This window comes from Pan paniscus, chromosome 16, assembly GCF_029289425.2.
Source record: "Pan paniscus chromosome 16, NHGRI_mPanPan1-v2.0_pri, whole genome shotgun sequence".
Taxonomy (NCBI): domain Eukaryota; kingdom Metazoa; phylum Chordata; class Mammalia; order Primates; family Hominidae; genus Pan; species Pan paniscus.
The window spans coordinates 23,593,039-23,611,010 of NC_073265.2; the positions used below are offsets into that span (position 1 = coordinate 23,593,039).

At 51.2% G+C, this 17,972-nt stretch overlaps 1 protein-coding gene and 1 pseudogene across 11 annotated transcripts in view; one reads left to right on the top strand and one right to left on the bottom strand.

Moving 5' to 3' along the window:
* The first annotated feature begins 2,298 nt into the window (after positions 1–2,298).
* LOC134729174 (putative GED domain-containing protein DNM1P34) lies at positions 2,299–4,009 on the top strand (annotated as a pseudogene).
* Positions 4,010–7,006: 2,997 nt separating this feature from the next.
* Positions 7,007–17,972, bottom strand: part of LOC134729165 (golgin subfamily A member 8B-like) — a 58,515-nt gene continuing 47,549 nt past the window's right edge. For 9 of the 11 annotated variants that reach the window (XM_063597072.1, XM_063597065.1, XM_063597068.1 and 6 more), the window contains 16 exons: positions 17,550–17,674; positions 15,757–15,876; positions 14,550–14,666; positions 13,669–13,707; positions 13,356–13,403; positions 13,183–13,267; positions 12,978–13,087; positions 11,891–11,977; positions 11,676–11,783; positions 11,385–11,472; positions 10,740–10,996; positions 10,329–10,472; positions 10,094–10,194; positions 9,911–10,011; positions 9,649–9,804; positions 7,007–9,562 (listed from right to left, as the gene is read on the bottom strand). In XM_063597072.1, coding sequence (XP_063453142.1) covers positions 9,360–9,562; positions 9,649–9,804; positions 9,911–10,011; positions 10,094–10,194; positions 10,329–10,472; positions 10,740–10,996; positions 11,385–11,472; positions 11,676–11,783; positions 11,891–11,977; positions 12,978–13,087; positions 13,183–13,267; positions 13,356–13,403; positions 13,669–13,707; positions 14,550–14,666; positions 15,757–15,876; positions 17,550–17,597 — 1,812 coding nt within the window. In that variant the 5' untranslated portion in view covers positions 17,598–17,674 and the 3' untranslated portion in view covers positions 7,007–9,359. The remainder of the gene's footprint in view (positions 9,563–9,648; positions 9,805–9,910; positions 10,012–10,093; positions 10,195–10,328; positions 10,473–10,739; positions 10,997–11,384; positions 11,473–11,675; positions 11,784–11,890; positions 11,978–12,977; positions 13,088–13,182; positions 13,268–13,355; positions 13,404–13,668; positions 13,708–14,549; positions 14,667–15,756; positions 15,877–17,549; positions 17,675–17,972) is intronic. The other 2 variants (XM_063597074.1, XM_063597075.1) reach the window with 2 other exon arrangements.

Consider the following 17,972-nt stretch of genomic DNA (forward strand, 5'->3'; position numbering starts at 1 on the left):
GGGACTACAGGTGCCCGCCGCCATGCGTGGCTAATTTTTTCTTATTTTTTTATTAGAGACGGGGTTTCACTGTGTTAGCCAGGATGGTCTCGACCTCCTGACCTCGTGATCCACCCGCCTCGGCCTCCCAAAGTGCTGGGATTACAGGCGTGAGTCACTGCGCCCGGCCCAACAGCAGTTCTTAAGAGATCTCCAGGATCTCTATCTTCTGGTGATGTCACAAGCAGTCAAAAGAATAAAAGCCAGCTATAAGCAACAATAAGAATCTGAACAATATACTATTAAGGGAAAAAAACAAATTCCAGAAGGATGCATACAGCATACTTTATATAACTTGGAAAAGGAAATGTATATATAGGCCGGGCATGGTGGCTCATGCCTGTAATCTGAGCACTTTGGGAGGCTGAGGCAGGAGGATTGCTTGAGGCCAGGAATGCAAGACCAGCCTGGACAACACAGCAAAACCCTGTCTCTACAGAAACTAGAAAAATTAGCCGGGTGTGGTGGTGCAGGCTCCTAGCTACTCATGAGGCTGAGGTGGGAGGATCTCTTGAGTTTAGGTGTTCAAGGTAACAGTGAGCCATGGTTGCACCACTGCACTCCAGCCTGGGCAACAGAATGAGACCGTCTCTAAAGAAAAAAAAAAAAAAGGAAATAAGTAAAATTTAACAACAAACTGTGGGCCGGGTGCGATGTCTCGCACCCATAATCCCAGCACTTTGCGGGGCCGAGATGGGCAGTTCAGGAGGTCAGGAGTTGAAGACCAGCCTGATTAACATGGTGAAATGATGTCTCTACTAAAAATACAAAACTTAGCCGGGCATGGTGTAGCATGCCTGTAATTCCAGCTACTCAGGAGGCTGAGGTAGGAGAATCCTTTGAACCTGGGAGGCAGAGGTTGCAGTGAGCTGAGATTGCACGACTGCACTCCAGCCTGGGTGACAGAGCAAGACTCTGTCTGCAAACAAAATAAAATAAAATAAAGTAATATAAAATAATTTTTTTAAAAGTTGGGTTTTTGAAAAGACACACAACCTTGACAAACAAAAGGAAACATGACAACTGATACTACAGAAACTCAGGCCAGGCGCGGTGGCTCACGCCTGTAATCGCAGCACTTTGGGAGGCTGAGACAGGTGGATTATGAGGGCAGGAGATCGAGACCATCCTGGCTAACACAGTGAAATCCCGTCTCTACTAAAAACAACAAAAATTAACCGGGCGTGGTGGCAGATGCTTATAGTCCCAGCTACTCAGGAGGCTGAGGCAGGAGAATGGCGTGAACCCCGGAGGCAGAGCTTGCAGTGAGCCAAGATCACGCCACTGCACTCCAGCCTGGGAGACAGAGCGAGACTCCACCTCAAAAAACACACAAACAAACCAAACCTCAAAGGATCACTAGTGGCTATTATCAGCAACTATAGGCAAAGAAATAGGAAAACCTATTAAAAATGGATAAATTTCCAGACACAACCAAACTACCCAGATTGAACCTTGATGAAAGCCAAAACTTGAACAGACCAATAACAAATAATGGGATGAAAGTGGTAGTAAAAATCTCCCAGCAAAGAAAAGCCTGGGACCTGATGATTCACTGCTGAATTCTAGCAAACATGTAAAGAAGAACTAATACCCACCTTACCCAAACGATTCCAAAAACAGAGAAGGAGGGAATACTTCCAAACTCTTTCTACAAGGCTAGTATCACCCTGATACCAAAACCAAAGATACATCCAAAAAAGAAAACTACAGGCCAATATCACTGATGAATATTGATGCAAAAATCCTCAACAAAATATGAGCTAACTGAATTCCACAACACATTAAAGTTGGGGTGCAGTGTCCCAGGTTCACTCAACGCTTCCCGTTTTCCTCTCTGTGTGTGTCTCCTTTGCCATGTTCCCTGGTGGCGGCGGCGGTGGCAGTGTTGGTGCATGGGCCTCCCAGGACAAGGGGAAAGTGAGTATGCCCTTTTCTTGCCTCCTGCCAGGCGTCTGCAGCCTGGCACAAGCTCTGGCCAGGTCTCCAAGCAAGGGAGCTGGAGATGTTCTTTTCCAATTTCTGGATTGGTAACTTGAGGCAAATTCTGGGCACTAGAGTCAGAACTTAGACGAGACTGAATCAGGGGAGTCTGGGGTCCTGAGAGGCAGAGGCCTGAAACCGTCTAGAGCCATGTGGGGAGCTGGGTGCGTATTCAGGCCAGTTGCTTTTCTCTGTGCCTCAATGTTCCAGGTACACCTTGGAGGGGCTGAGATCCTAGGGATTCCTGGAGCCTGGCTGCATGGACTGGCCACCCTGATGCCCTTGTGTTCTCCATGACAGGACAGCAAGGCCGAGGAGAATGGCTCTGACAGCTTCATGCACTCCAGGGACCCACAGCTGGAGCAGCAAATGGAAACCACGCAGAACCTGGTGGACTCCTACGCGGCCATCGTCAACAAGACCGTGTGGGACCTCATGGTTGGTGTCACGCCCAAGACCATCATGCACGTCGTGATCAACAACAGGCATGCACCGCCTCATGGGAGCAGGGGGCTCCTGTGGCATTGGGGATGCAGGTTGGCCATGTTGGCCAGGGGGAGATGCTGGCCAGCCCTATGGGACCAGGTCCAGGGAGGGAGGCACGGTCCAGACCAGATCTGTCTCATAGAAATATAACGTGGTACTGAGGACAGTGGCCCATGCCTGTAATCCCAGCACTTTGGGTGGCCAAGGCAGGAGGATAGCTTGAGCCCAGGAGTTCGAGACCAGCCTTGGCAACATAGTGAGACCTGATCTCTACACAAATATTTTAAAAATAGCTGGGCTTGGTGATGGCACGTGCCTATAGTCCTAGCTACTCGACAGGCTGACATTTGAGGGTCACTTTGAGCCCAAGAGGTTGAGGCTGCAGTGAGCGGTGATCTCACACACTGTACTCCAGCCTAGCAACACAGCGAGATCCTCTCTCCAAAAATTTTATTTAAAAAAACTGAGTAGACAGGTGTCCTGGTGGCGTGATAGGTCCTGGGTCCCCTCCCAGATCTGTGACCTTGGACAGGTGACTTTTCCTCTGGACCTCAGTGTCCCTATCTGAGTGAGAAAAGGGCAGTGGGGCGGCAGATCTTTGAGTCTAAGCGGTGTAGAAGCCGCGCGTGCAAAGCCATACTCAGGGCTCCAAGTCCAGCACACTGTCCCAGCACAGGCATCAGGCCAGCACATGCATCAGGTCCCAACCTCCTTCCCTCTTTGCCCCCTCTCAGACCAAGGAGTTCATATGATCAGAGTTGCCGTCCAACCTGTACTTGCATGGGAACCAGAACACGCTGATGGAGGAGTCGGCAGAGCAGGCACAGTGGCGAGATGAGATGCTGCGCATGTACCACGTGCTGAAGGACGTGCTCAGCATCATCAGTGACATCAACACAACCACCATCAGCACGCACGTGGGGGCCCGTGGACAACTCCTGGCTGCAGGTGCAGAGCGTCCTTGCCAGACGCAGGTACCAGGGCTGGCCCCCATGGCCCCAAATCTCCCCAGCCCCCATGGCTGAGCCTGGGGGCTCTTGGAACAGGCTCCGTGCCCAAACTGGCAGATGTGGGTGGTCTCTGGAACCGTCAGGGAGCTCGTGGTTTATGGTGTAAGGGCTGAGAGCTTGGAGGGGGTTGTGTGTGGGGCTGTACTCTGAGGTGGCCAGAGGCCCAGGAATGTCATCCTGGGAATGCCATGCCTTTTGTGCTGTCTGAGCCATGCTGCCAGGGTGGGGCATCCAGCTCCCAGCCTGGATGCCTTGGAGTGCTGAGAGCCAAATCCACTGCAGAGCAGGGGTGATAGGGTCCCACCTCCTCTATCTGTCGGCAAAACAGTGGTGATCTAGGATAAAACCTCGAGAGTCCCATACACACGGTCAACCCAAAACACACCTCACAGGTCAGGTAGGGGCACACAGCCCCCTTCCCTCCCTCCCAGGTACCATCATAGCTGCTAGCATGTGACTGAAGGCAGGGTCCCTGGGCCCCGCTGAAGCACTACCACCAGCCAGCAGGCTCACGCACCTTGGCTTGTTGCTCCTAGAGGTTGGCCCTGCTATTCAGCCGAGGGGAGCACAGTGCCTGCTGGCCCAGCTGAGCTCTGCTCAGCAAGCCCACCCACCTCCCTTGCCATGGTCTCCCTCTTCTTTCCCTGGGAGGAAGGACCCAGCCTCACCTATGGGACCTGCAATCTCCAACAAGCTGAGGCTCCCCTCTTAGACTTGTAAGTTTATAGCCAGTGGCATCCGGCTGCCTGCCCACCCTGCCTCCCCCAGGGTCCCTTCAGAGGGTCCTGAGCTTCCTGACCACCCAGAGGGGGCTCTGGCGATCACTCCAACCATCCATCCCATTTAGCTTCATCATCCTTGTTCGAGCAATGTTCCTTCTGTCAGGCCTGGTGGCTGTTACATTGGGCTCCCCAAGGTGAGAGGTGGCCCTGGACCAGTTGGTTGGAAGACAGGTTGGAAGACGACTTGGAAGACAAGTTGGCTGGTGACCAGAGAAGAGGGAAGCCCAAAGGGGCCGAGCGTTGGTCTGACCTGTGGGTACACTGCCTGGGTGCAATGGAAGAGGCCAGCACGTGTGGGGTGGGGAGGGCCGCCACAGTCCCCAGGCACTACCTGTGAAGCTCCGGCTCCTCCCTCCATCTTCCTCCCCTTTCCCTTCCAGCCCCTCTTTTCCAGGAACCTTGCCACAGCCGCACCTGCGCCCTCCCCTCCCTGGCCCTCCCACAGCTGCTGTGGCACACCTGTGCTCTGCACTTGCCTCACCAGCTCTCTGCTCCCTTTTGTCTCTCCTCTTTTCTCTCTGCTTTCTCTCCAACTGCCAGCCGATCGGGTCACGCAAGTCCATCCCATCCTGAGAGCCCCACGCCCCCCTTCAACCTCTAAACAGATCCCTTCTCTTCTCGGAGGCCTCCCTTTCCAAGCCTGCCTGGGCGGCTGTTCTGTGACTTGGCAGTGGCTCCCCCAGCCCCAAAGCCAGCCCCCTTCATCTGTGATTTAGTCTGTTGTAGTGGTGAGCTGACACATCCAGGTGTGACCGTTGTGAAAACTTGTGCCCCCCTCTGTGGCATGCCCTCGCATTGTTCTATAAATATCTATAAATACCCATACACACACACACACACACACACACACACACACACACACACACATCCCTACACCTACATGTGACCAACGGCCTCGCCTCTAGTGCTGGGAATCAGTCACCGTGCTGTCCTCTTGGAGTCTTGTGGCCCAACAAGAGAAAGCTGTCCCCTGACATTGCCCCTCCAAAGTGCAAGACCTCCGGTGAGTCTCCCTGTCACGCCTGGCCTATGGAGAGTCAGCCCCCGCCATCCCTCCCGCCCCCCCACCAAGCATGGGAGTGCTGTGCAGGCAGCTGTGTGGCCTGACAGTCTCTACCAGTCCTGCTGTCCCTTGGCTGAGAATCAAACCCATTTCTGGATGACGGGGAAGTGTGTCCTCTGCTGGCTGTGTTCTCTGTGGAGCTCAGGGGAGGGGAAAGGCCAAGCCATTTTTAGGGTGCTGTTTGGAGGGGTGAAAAGGCCATACCCTTTCCAAGGGACACTTTTCCTGGAAAGCCCCTGGAACTTAGCCGGCTCTTGTCCTGTGAAGCCGGCTCTGGCCACCAGGGGGCAGGGCCACGAACTCAGCCTGAAGGGAGCCTGCCGGGCAGCCGGCACTCTGGAGGGACAGAGAGAACAGGCCACCAGGTGCAGACAGGGGAGGGAGGCAAGGGGACGGAAGGGAAGACGCCTGGGGTGGGTGGAAGTCAGTGCCCTTAGGTGCTGGTACCTGTCTTCCCGGCCACCGCTACAACAGGCTTCTGAGCCTGTTGGCTGTCAGGGCTGGACTGCGCCCCATAGGCGCCATGGCAGTCCCCGTGGAATCCCCCAGGCGCCACTAGGCAGCATACAGGTAACACGCCTGGAAGGTCCCTAACAGCCTAGTTGGACATACTCAAGACACTCTGGGGCTCCTCGTTTGGTGGCACAAACTCCAGGACCCAGTGAGTGAAATGGGAACACACCAGGCCGGGCAGTATGGCTAAATCCATATATTCCAAAATAAAAAGCAAAATAAACAGGAGTCGCATCACCAGGGAGCCACGACCCCATCCCCGCCTCCTTCCTCTGTCTTATGCTAGCAATAAATAAGTTTCCCAGCCACAAATAATTATTACAACCTCCTCCCCATGTGCCAGCTCCAACCTCCGCTAGGTATGATACAGGGGTGGCCCTACCCTCTGGAATATACAAAACCTCACAGACACAATATGTACACCGGGGAAGGAGGGCCACCCCAGCAGCCGGTGCCCTCGCCTGGTCCACAGTTAGCCCCACTGTCCTGCCTCTCTGAATAAGAAGGGAGCCCCCTGAGGGAAAAGTTGCTATGGTGAGAGTATGGGGGGCATCAGGCCTCCTCCAAACAAACCAACTCCGCCAGCCTCTGGCTCTTAAATAACAATCATCACCATCCAGAAATTTAGGGACTCAGCCCTGGTCAAGGTGGCAAAGGGTCTGTTTGTCTTTCCCCATTAGACAGAGGTCTTGTCCTGCTACCCTAATTGTAAAGGGGTGCCTGGGAAGGGGTGGTAGGGACATGGTGGTGGTGGAGACTCCAGCCCCACTTCTCCAGGCTTTGCTGACAGGGGCCTGCTTTTAATTTTTATTTTTATCCCATGACTTTTTTAAATGCCATAACTTCTTTTTCATAACTTTTTTTTGGTAACTTTTCAGAAAACGTTTTTCTACTTTTTTGCCACAACATTTTTACATTTTTATCCAATAACTTTTTCACCCCATAACTTTTTTAATCCCATACCTTTTTTATTTTGTGTTCTTTTAATAAACACTTGCATAGTTATACTACAATTTTGTGAAAATGAAACAGATTATCTCATACCAAGCATGCCCAGTATTTGCACAGTATCAATACCTTTAATACTATAGTTTTCAAGATGCGCAAAATAAAATTTTAAGGCAAAAACAGCACTTTGCAACAATTTAATAATTTATCGCATTACAGTAGCATCACATCAGCAGTCAATAATGCCACTTTAGGCAAAAGTCTTTCAGTATTTCTGTTACACATTCTGTTAACAAGAACCCATACAATGGTAAAATTCATTATAAGAAAACTTGGCAAATAAAGCTTTGAACTGGAATTGGCATTTCTTTCTCTACTTTTCCTTCCCACCATTTCTTTCTTTTAAACTACAGTATTCATATTTTAAAATGTTTTAACTTATTTCAGAACATAAAGATAGCAGTTACATTTTTTAATATTTATATTATTTTAAAATGACTCTTTAGGATACAGTTTTAAACCCACGGGCTAGAAATCATACCACTGTTAATTAGCCACATTATTTGGTCTAATATTTTTTCTTTATTATTCTGAAACTGGGTTTATCTAATACATTGATAAGTTCATACAATTCAGAAGAGTCAGTTGAAGTCACAAGGACCCAATATCTGCCCTCTTTCAGTGAATGCCGGCAAATCTGTTATTCCATTGGCAAAATCGTATTGCTGCTCTCCTGTTAATCTCATATTTATAAAAGGATCATGAGGATGCCAAGTGCTAAAAATGGAGATGGTCTAGTAACTAGAAAACTCCCCACCCCAGGGAGCACACATACATATGTCCCTACAACCTAATAATGTGATGTGTTTTGGAACACAGACATTAGAACTTCATGAAGTTTTAACTGCTGATTCTTTCCCAAGCATCATCAAGTTATGATTTAGGCAATGTATGACTGAAATGCATTCATTCATCACGCATAGGCACAATCACAGAAATATTGCACAAAATATGTCCCTGACTGAAACTGAGAGGTACAAAAACATATTTCACTCTTCGTAAAGAAGTTTGTGAGGAAATAAAACTCTGCGATCGTATAGACACGTTTCCTGATAATACATTGACATTCTCAAACAGTACATTGCACCACAGTGTGTAAACATTTTAAGTTGCATAAACTTCTCCTTGATTTTCAAAGATAATATAATACTGTCCACTAAAATTCCTTTTTGTTTCAACTAAGTACTCTCACATATATTAGTTTGTAATAATGTTTGTTATTATTTTCTAAAGTGTTTTCCACTCAAGGAAAAGAAGTAAATTCCTATGTCAGAGTAACCGAGGTGGCTGAAGAATAGGTATTAGCCAGAGAGGTCTAGATGGTAAAATCGATCTTAAGCCTCAAAGAAGCTCCATGAACAGAGAGGAATGCCAGGTGTCACACAGCTTTCCTTCACTCTAATTCATTCTTGACTAGAGCCTGTATGCCTGTTCCAGGGACATTTAAACTCTTAAAGGATTTCTTATGATCTTTACTAAATACATTAAGAAGAATGCCAACCAGCGCCCTTTTGTGTACTGGGACAGGTAGTCGTGATTAAAACAGGTAACACGAACTCTGACTTTAAAATGTATTATAGATACAAATGCTCTAAGCTAGGAAAGGTTTTCCACATCCACAGCCAATGATGGCAGCTTTTCATTCCTCGGAAATAAGCCCTTTTTAGGTCACTGAAAAAGAGTGCAACTGCTGCAGCTCACGATGCAATATCTTCATGAGCCCAGAGCACATACAAATCCAAAGGGAACTGCCACAGTACAGTGCTCATTCTTGGCACCGGAACAGATGAAACACACTCTATCCTGGACACACCTGCCAGAGCAGGCCACTTTCCTCTTCTGTGAGATTTAGAAAGCTCCCCCAAGAGGTTATCACTCCCATCACCAATACACAGAAAATGGAGGAAAGGCTGTTTCCAGTTCTCGGCCTTTAAACAGCTCTAAATGTCAGTACTCATAGTGGCATATTACAAAGTAGTAAACAGTGCACACTTGGGGGCAAACTACATATTGAGCTAACGAAGAGCTCACTGTGATTAAGATTAGATCAAACAACAGCAGAACATAGGCAAATTTTGTCTGAATTCTGTAGTGAATATACATGCTGCAATAACATTAAAAAAGCACGGGAGCCTATTCCAAACCAGCGAGAACAGTTTTGGGCAAAGAGTGGGTCTTCGTGTGTTTGAACTCCCACCACATAAGGGCGAACTCGATATGCATGCTAATGACCTATAATTATGAAATTAAAAAAGAAAAATGCTAAAGGATGCCAGAGTGAACATCAGTGAGAGCCACAGAGACCCACTCTCTTTTAACTTTTTACAAATAAACTTAAACTATAAATTAGAAACGCAAATAATCATGAGTGGCTGTAACATTCAAATGAAGTAAATGAATTGTGTAGGAGATTAACCCCGCAACTTTGTTTCGTTTTTAAAAATTTCTTGAGCAGCTCTTTGATGATGGTGGTGTTTATCTCCTTCTTCTCGGCAGCCAAGCCCAGCAAAAGCATGGCACACAGCAGTTGCTGCCCAAGCCTGGGTGCTCCTGGTGGTCCTGCATCTCACCAAGGAGCTGCACGATTGGCTGTGCAGTAGGGTTGTCCTGGGAAGAACCCTCCCTGGCTTCTCCTTGTGCAGGCTCCACGCTGTTGGTGAGGCTCACCTCACAAAGATCTTTGGAGAGAGGGAGGCGGGGATCTGAGTGGAGTGCTAGCCCCCCCCGCTCCTGCCTGCTCACCCCGCCTGGGGGCTCTACTCACCACCATGCTTGTCGGCAGCCCCGAGCTCCTGGGGGGCTGGGGCTCCTGGACTGGGTTCAGCAGCAGGGTTCCGGGCAGCGGCCAGGAATTTGCCGTGCCCCTCGCTGTAGTTGCCACAAGCCGCAACACCATCTCCTGCAGCTCCAGCAGCGTCACCTGAAGGGACGGGTGCTCAGCTGTCAGGCCGCTGCTGGCGCCCACCCTCATGCCCACCCCACCCACACCCCCACCCCCACCCCCACAGGGATGTTGCACACCCTACCTTCCTCTCCTCCTCGTCCTGGGCCAGCCTGATGATGGCCTCCTCGCGGTGCCGCATCTTTGGCACTGTCCCCTGGCTCTGTTAGAAGGCGATGTACTTTCCTGCGGGAGGACAGGGCTCAGACGCTGGGGCCCCTCCCACAGCCCTGCAGCTCCCCCTGCCGTGCCCTGGCCTCCCACTCACTGATGGCATCTCTCTCTCCGGTACTGGATGAATCCAAGTTCCAGTTTGTCCACATGCTCCCTCAGGTCCGCCTTCTCCACCAGGAGGTCCATAAGGCCGCTCTGGAGCCAAAATAATGGGGTCACATCTCAGCGGCGACCTGCCCCAGCCCTGCCCTTCTTGGCCCATGCTAGGACTCACTCCCCTCCAGCTTCTCCATGACTTCCTGCAGGGCCCGGAGGGTCTCCCCACTCACAGACTCGCCCCCAGTCCCTGAGGCTGGGACTGCTGCCTCTGGCTCCTTCTCGGCCGAGGTGAGCGTCTCCGTCACCTGGCCCGGCTTCTCCTGCAGCTCCTTTACTTGCTGCTCCAACTGCAGTGCGCTCTTGTTCTCGCTCTTCTGGACAGAGAGAAGCAATCAGCAGCCACCCACTGCAGCTGGAGACCCCAGAACTTGGTGTCTGCCTCCCATGGCACTGGGAAGGGTGGAGCCGAGTTAGAAAAATACTCTCCTCTCTCCCACAGCCACCAGAGCAAAGCTCTGGCTCACAGGTGCCTTTGGAAGTAATATTTCATGTGAGGGCTACACTGCCCCATTTTACAGGTGGGGAAACAAAGGCCTGGAGGGCTAGGGAGGAGGGCAGGCTCCCCAGGTGGGGCAACCCACCAGCTCCTTCAAGTCGCTCTGTGGCTCGGCCAGCTGCTGAAGCCTCTTCTCCTGTTCCCGAAGCCTCTCCTGCTGCTCCTGAAGCCTCTCCTCCTGCTCGCGAAGCCTCTCCTTTTGCCCACGGTTCAGGAGACTGATGCGCTGATTGTTTTCCACCTGAGCCTGGAGCTCTCCTGCCACTCTCTCCAGCTCCTTCCTCAGGTCTTGCAGCTCCACCTCAGAGGACACTGCTGGGGCATCCGGGGGCAGTGGCTCAGCTGAGAAAGGAAGCAGATCATAAGGGCCTCTGGATTCTCAAAACAAAAATCAAAACAGAAAAAACAACAAAACACCCTCCTCTTGGTGCACAGCTCCTCTCAGGCTTCCCAAACTTGGCCTCACTGCTAATGATTCCTCGCACCCGGATGGTAGCCAATCTTCCAAACCACTTTCAGATAGAGAGCACTGTGGGTGGCTGACGACGGGCCCTCTTTGCTCATGGGGACACTGAGGCTCAGGGAGATGACAAGACTTGTCTCCTGGCACAGACCTCTTTCCCTCTGCCTCAAAGCCCTGCCATCCACCCACCTTCCTGGGGCATTCCAAGCCACCCCCACAGCCCTCTGATGCCAGTCCTGCTCCCAGGTCATGCCAGTCCCATCTTACCCATCTGGTTTTTGAGTCTGGACAAGCTCCTCTCCAGCTCCTCTACCCGATGCGTATCATGCTTCTTCTCCTCCTTCAATGTGCAAACCTGCCCAAAGCACAGGGGGAAAGGGCCCTGGAGAGAGGGGCTGGTGGCTGGACAGGCTCCCATCTCCCTCTCTGCCCCGACCTCCACAAAGCCTAGACCCAGGACCACCTCTGGCTGCACTATTCCCATTTTAAAGAGGCCCAGAAAGATCCAGTGACCTATCTAAGTTGTTGGGGGCGGGAGGCTCAAGGGTCAGATCTCACCTCCTGCGACATTTTCCTCATCCTCTGCTGCCACTGGGCCCTCTCTCCTATTATTTGTTCAGCATATTGATCTCTCTCCAGCTGGACTTCTTTAAGCGACTCCTTCAACTGCAAGAATGGGCACAGAAGTTAGGAAGGGCTGTCACTGGTCCTCACCTGCTCCTGGCCACCTGGGGTCATCTTCCTTCCACATCCCTCCCTCTGCAAAACCTCACCTGTGTCACGTGTCCTTTCAGCAGTATCTGCTCCCGTATGGACTGCTCTAACTGCCGCTTGAGAAGTGCTTTACTGCGGCTCGAGAACTGGATGGTGAAGAGTGAGAAATTTCGATCTGGGGAGCCTGGGCCATTCCACACAGTGCCCCTTAAAATGGCTAGGGCTAGGCTCAATATACAACTTGGCCAGTAAAGATCAAGGCATTTCCAAGCCCGTGGTCTGGTTTTGAAAAAAACTCAGTGAAGTTGGAAGGGACAAGGAGAGAGATCAGATAATATTGCTATTGTTATTACTACCCCTGTTTGAACCTTTATGTTCAAACAGGAGTGCTTCAGCAGGTACCTTGCTAGCAATCCCATTTAATCCTCGCAACCACCAGAGGAGACAGTTACTATGATTACCTCTCTTGGGTAGATGAAAAAACATGGAGTATTTGAGGTTAAGTGCTTGCCTAAGATCACTTAGGCAGAGCTAGGATTTGAACACCCAGGTCTATCAGATTCTCTAAAGCCCATTTTTCTGCTGGGGGTGGGGGCACAGTTAGGTAGGGGAAAATTAATCTTTTGTTCACTTTTTGAAAAGATGATACATTCACATAGTCCAAAACTCGGAAGGTATCAAAGGAAGTATCTCCCAGCCACCCTGTTGCTCTCTCTTGAGTTGTTTACGAACACTTGCAGACATGTTTTATGTATATTATCATACTATGTACACACACACACACACACGTTTCCTCTCTCTACAGAAATGGTAACATACTACAGGTACCCTTCTGTACCTTCACAGTACAAGTACCCAATACCCCACACCCCACCTAGGACTTGCCCAAGACCACAGCCAGGTAAGGGCAGGGCAGGCACTTGGCCTCCAAGCTCTGCATCCAGTGCTCGCTCCCCACCGCGCCCAACTCACCCACAGCAGCTGACTCAGCCTCAGGCTGCCTCTAACAACCATACACAAAAGCAGTGAGAAATGGCCATGCTGCCTTCTGGGCAGGACACTCCATCCTGCACAAGGGACCTTTAGGCTCACTCCCCCATCTGCGAAGCCGGGCTCCCAGGGGACAGGGCAGGTGGTTGGACTCACCCCATCCGGCTTCTTCTTCTGTGTGGCGGCGACAGCACAGAGAGACCACTCTAACTCTCCTATACGCTGCGATGAACGTTGCAGGCGGCCGGCCAGATCCTTGGACTCTTCTGTAATGACAGAGTTGAGATGGGGCTCAAAGGACTCCCCCTACAGACCTGTCAAAGTGCCAGGTTGAAGGATGACAGGGTGCCCAGATTCCCACCTTCAAAGTATCTGAGAGAATGTTTCATGTGATACAGGTCCGTATTTAGTTTCTTTTTCTCTCTGTTCAATCTCTGGATTTGACCCTTTGGGAGAAAAGCCAAGCAAATGCTGAAACAGAAGGAAACAAACATTCTCCGGAGGACAGGAGGAAACTTCACACCCTCCACTCACCTCTAGCTCCCTTTCAGCTTTCTGTTTCTCATTGTTTGCTTTCTTTTCCTATAGGAAGAGGAAGACAGAGCTCTTACCAGGGGGAGACAGAGAAGGCACAGCAAGAGCTATGCCCCCAGAATGCCACCAATGCCCCAGGACAGGCCCACCCATGGGACCAGGTTATCAGGGACCCTGTGGGGATGGGGTGGAATCTGAGGGGTGAGCCTCCTTCCCCAGGCTGGGAGTGGGTGAGACGAGACTGGGGCCTCTACATCTGAGTGTCCCCCAAACCCAGCAGTCATGTCGCCAGCAAACAAAGAAATCACGTTACTTCTTCCAGCTGATGTTCCACTTGTTTCTTCTGTTGTTTCTGTGGGGAGAGTCAAATAAGGTGATGGAGGGTGGCCCCCTCAACTCTGTTCCCCAGACAGGAAGCGGCAGGTAGGGGCCAGGAATGGATTTTAAAGGCAAAGTTCTCAGACCCAATGGGAACAGGAACTGTTCCCAAGCTCCCAAGGACAGAGGATTTGGGTCTTTGTTGGGTTTCAGCCACAGCCTCACAACTCAAAGTCTGAATCAGGAATCTCTTGAGGACAGTAACATAAACCTCTAGAGATGGAGTTTGAGAAAGGCTCCCCCTTCTGCCAGCTTGTGATTTAGAAAAGTGCATTCATTCAATAGACGTTTACTGAGCATGTATGGGCCAGGGACGGTTCTTCACAGCCGATATACGATGGAAAAGGACAGACAAGAGCCCTTGGCCCTGAGCTTTCCATTCTAGGAGGCCTTTAAATCTCAGACTCTCAGAGCTAACAGAGACCTTTGATACTCACTACCTCCTCTGGAAACACGAGCCCAAAAAGGAGAGGTGGCTTGTCCAGAATCGAAGATCAAATTAGGGACTGAGTCATGGCAGAAATACGGGGCCCCTGACAACCAGTCAGGCCAGCACTTCCCCAAGAGGCAACAACCCCAGGGCGTGTGTAGCAAGGACTCGAGCAGGGGTGTCTGGAGAGGAGAGAGTCGGCAAAGAGGGCAGCAAGAGAAGAGCCATGCTGCATGCTCTGGGGTCCCTCCAGGTGAGGCCTGGGCGCCCCAGCTCCCTATCTGCCCTTGGCACCAGGGCCCCCAGCCCCCTTCTTCAGGGCCCCAAGGGGAAACCGGAGCCCAGGATTGGCAGCGTGGAATCAGGGGACCTCACTGGACTCTTACCAAAGATTTGATGGTGTCATTCAGTCGACTGATTTTTATGGACCTCGAGTCCAGGACTGCTGCTTGTTCTTGGCACGGGCTCTGAGGCGCATGCAGAGAGGAGGAGGCGGAGGAGGACTTGGGGGAGAGGTAGAGAGAACGATCATTAGGACTGGGTTGTGTGTGGGCTGTCTCAGCTGGCAGAGGGGCACCCAGTCTCCGCTGCGGGAGGAGGTTGGAGGGCTGGCCTGCGGGGTCACTGCACCTCCGCCCAGAGCCTCCTACCTCCAGATCCTTCAGGGTAGCAGATGATGTAGGGCCCTCCCCATGGATACCTGTTGCTGACTACAAGAGATGAGAGTGCACATGGAGACGTTCTGTCCCCCTCAGTGTCTGAGCCCTCCGACTTCCTTTCTTCCCCATCAACTGGCACCATTTTCTTTTCTGCCTATCTTGGACCCTTTGTTCCATAACTCCTTTGTGCCAACTTCTCTCGTGGTTCTCATCTCCCCACCATCCCACCCTGGGGCCCTTCAGTGACTCCTGATGGCAAGTGGCTGTTCTCATTGTCCTGGCTTCCCCTTGAGACTGGGGATGAGGAAAATCAAACAGCAAAGACCATATCCTGGGTGTCCTGGGTGTTGACAGCAGGCCATGTACTAGGGATTAACATAAAATTGACAATTATAAATCTCATTTAAACTTCACAAATACAAGTCAAACAATACCACCTCTATCATACAGACGTGAAAACAGAGGCCCAAAGAGCTCAAGCAACTTGCCCTAAATCATATCCCTAGCAGACAGAGAGGCAGGATTCAAACCCAGAATTCTTTTCTTTTTTGAAACGGAGTCTCTCTCTGCCTTCCAGGCTGGAGTGCAGTGGCGTGATCTTGGCTCACTGCAAGCTCCGCCTCCTAGGTTCACGCCATTCTCCTCCCTCAGACTCCGGAGCAGCTGGGACTACAGGCGCCCGCCACCACGCCCGGCTTTTTTTTTGGTATTTTTTAGTATTTCACCGTGTTTGCCTGGATGGTCTCGATCTCCTGACCTTGTGATCCACCTGCCTCGGTCTCCCAAAGTGTTGGGATTACAGGCGTGAGCCACCGTGCCCGGCCAAATCCAGAATCCTTCACCAGTACCCAACAGTCCATCCACAATCTTAACGATTGCCCTCTACTGCTCCTTGGGCCCCCTGTCCCCAAAAGCCTGTCCAGGCAAGACTCACAGCCTCAGATGAATGGCAACCACCAGAAGCGGCCCTCTCAGGGCTACTGCCATTTGCTTTCCTGTTCCTCTTCGCTGCTGCTGGAACACCAGGGTGGTTTCTCTGCCAATATTCTTTGAACTGTGGGAAAGAAGAGCAGTAATACTCATGAGAACTATCAACCCCTACAGCCACATCCTCCTTTATAGTTTTTATAAAATACTCTTATATACCATCTGATTTAATGACACCAACAACTCTATAAGGTGTCACAATCATTTAGGGACTGAGAGGGATCGACATCATGGCTAGAAAAAAAGAAAAAAGAAAAAGAAAAAGGCGATACTGGAACTTGGAAACTCAGTCTTCCCACTCTAAGCTCTGGGGTTTTGCCAGGCACCAAATCCAGAGGCAGAGGTAGAAAAGTAAACATGAAGTAGGCAGGAGCTGTATGTCATGTGGTTTAGAGTCGTACATCTTCACACGTCTGTTATTGGGAAGAAGTGCACCAGTACCTCTCAAACTTTTCTATCAATGTGTCCTCATGGCAGAAGGCAGCCTTTCTGTGAAATCTGGGAATTTATCAGAAAGAGGACAACCCAAGCTTCATTTCAGAGAGAAGTCTGGTATACTCTTAGAAACCTATGGGACTGCCATCCCTAAGTACATTCATGTTTTTTCTCTTGATCTCAAGAGAATCAAAGGAAACTGATGCTTCAGAAAGATGTCCCACATTTATCCTGTGGTACTCAAAGCACCGCAGCTTGAGATAATATGAGGAAGATTCAAACTGTCAAGTTCAGTCTCCCAAGATCTATTGCACAGAAGATGAGGAAATCTCACTTCAGAGACCACTGACTGAAGGGCAGTCTGGTCCAGAACCATGGAGAATTAGAATATGAGGTGGAGAACTCGGAAAAAAATGTTAAAATCTCTTTGGAAAGTAGAAGCTTGGGAGAAAACCAAACCCAACCCATTCTCCCATCGCCACCCAGAGACACTGTCAACGTTTTGAGCTCACGGGGAAAGTGTAGGCTTTTCCCACTGTCAATGGCTATGGTAAGGGAGTGAGGCAGCCTGAAACCTCTTGCTCCTAGGTCCCATAGTCTCCATTCCCCTTCCAGTTGGAAATTTCTGCTGTGACCAGAACCAGAAACGGGGTGACAACGTTTAGGGGACTGGGTCATAAGACCAGGGCCAGTCTTCCAGTAATGACAGTTGGTAGGCAGACGGTGACATCACTACATTCCACTCCTCCTAGTGCGGGGGAGGGACTACATCAGCGCGATGTCTGAGTCTCCACTCCACCACGCGGGAGGGAAACACAGGGTTGTGACCCAGGTCCCTGGAGACGCCAGCGCAGAGAGCCCAGGGAGGTCGACCTTGAGGCAGCAGGAGGGGAGGGCAGAGTCTGCAGCAGGGAGCCCCAGGAGTCACCAGCCCAAAGTCACCCAGGGACAACTGGCGAGGGCGGGGCCTGGGGCTGGGGGGCCCAGGTCCTTGGAGATGCGAGCCCAAAGAGCCCAGGGAAGTCCAACTTGGGGCGGCAAGAGGTGAGGGCCCAGTAATGGAGTGGGGCGCCCCAGGAGTCACCTGCCCAAAGTCACCCTGGGGTGATTGGCGAGGGTAGGGACTGAGCTGTTTGCTGAAGGGGCACGGCTGACTGACAAGACTTTTGTAGGGGGAGCCCAGAAGCGCTGGGGTTGGGGGCAAAGTCTGGTGTGCCTCAGGAGTAGTATGGACTGTGACAGCGGTCTTGTCGTCGGAGGGGATCTGTGGTTGGGTTGGGGGGCCATGACCCGGTACGTCTTTACCTTTTTCTTGGCTGTAGCTAATTTACACTGTCGAGTTTCTTCTGCCATTGTGGGGTGGGGAGGGAGGCGGGGTTGGGGCCACGTCAGCCAAATCCCAGCGAGCGCTGATCAACACGTCCAGTCACCTAGAAGACAGCTGCGTAACTGACCCAGAGGAGGCGTAACCAGGGCCACAGTAGAATGCAGAATAGGGGCGTGGCCTTAATGCTCCAAGCCCATTGGTTAACGAGAAAGATGAAACGGAAAGGGGGATAGGGGCGTGGCCTTAATGCTCCAAGCCCATTGGTTAATGAGAAAGATGAAACGGAAAGGGGGCGTGGCCAGGCAGCAGTGTGTCCAGAGGGACCTGTGGCTCATCAGGAAAGCTGCCCATGCAACCGCTGTCCCCACCCACTCTGAGAGAGGGGAGGGGCCGCCCGCTCT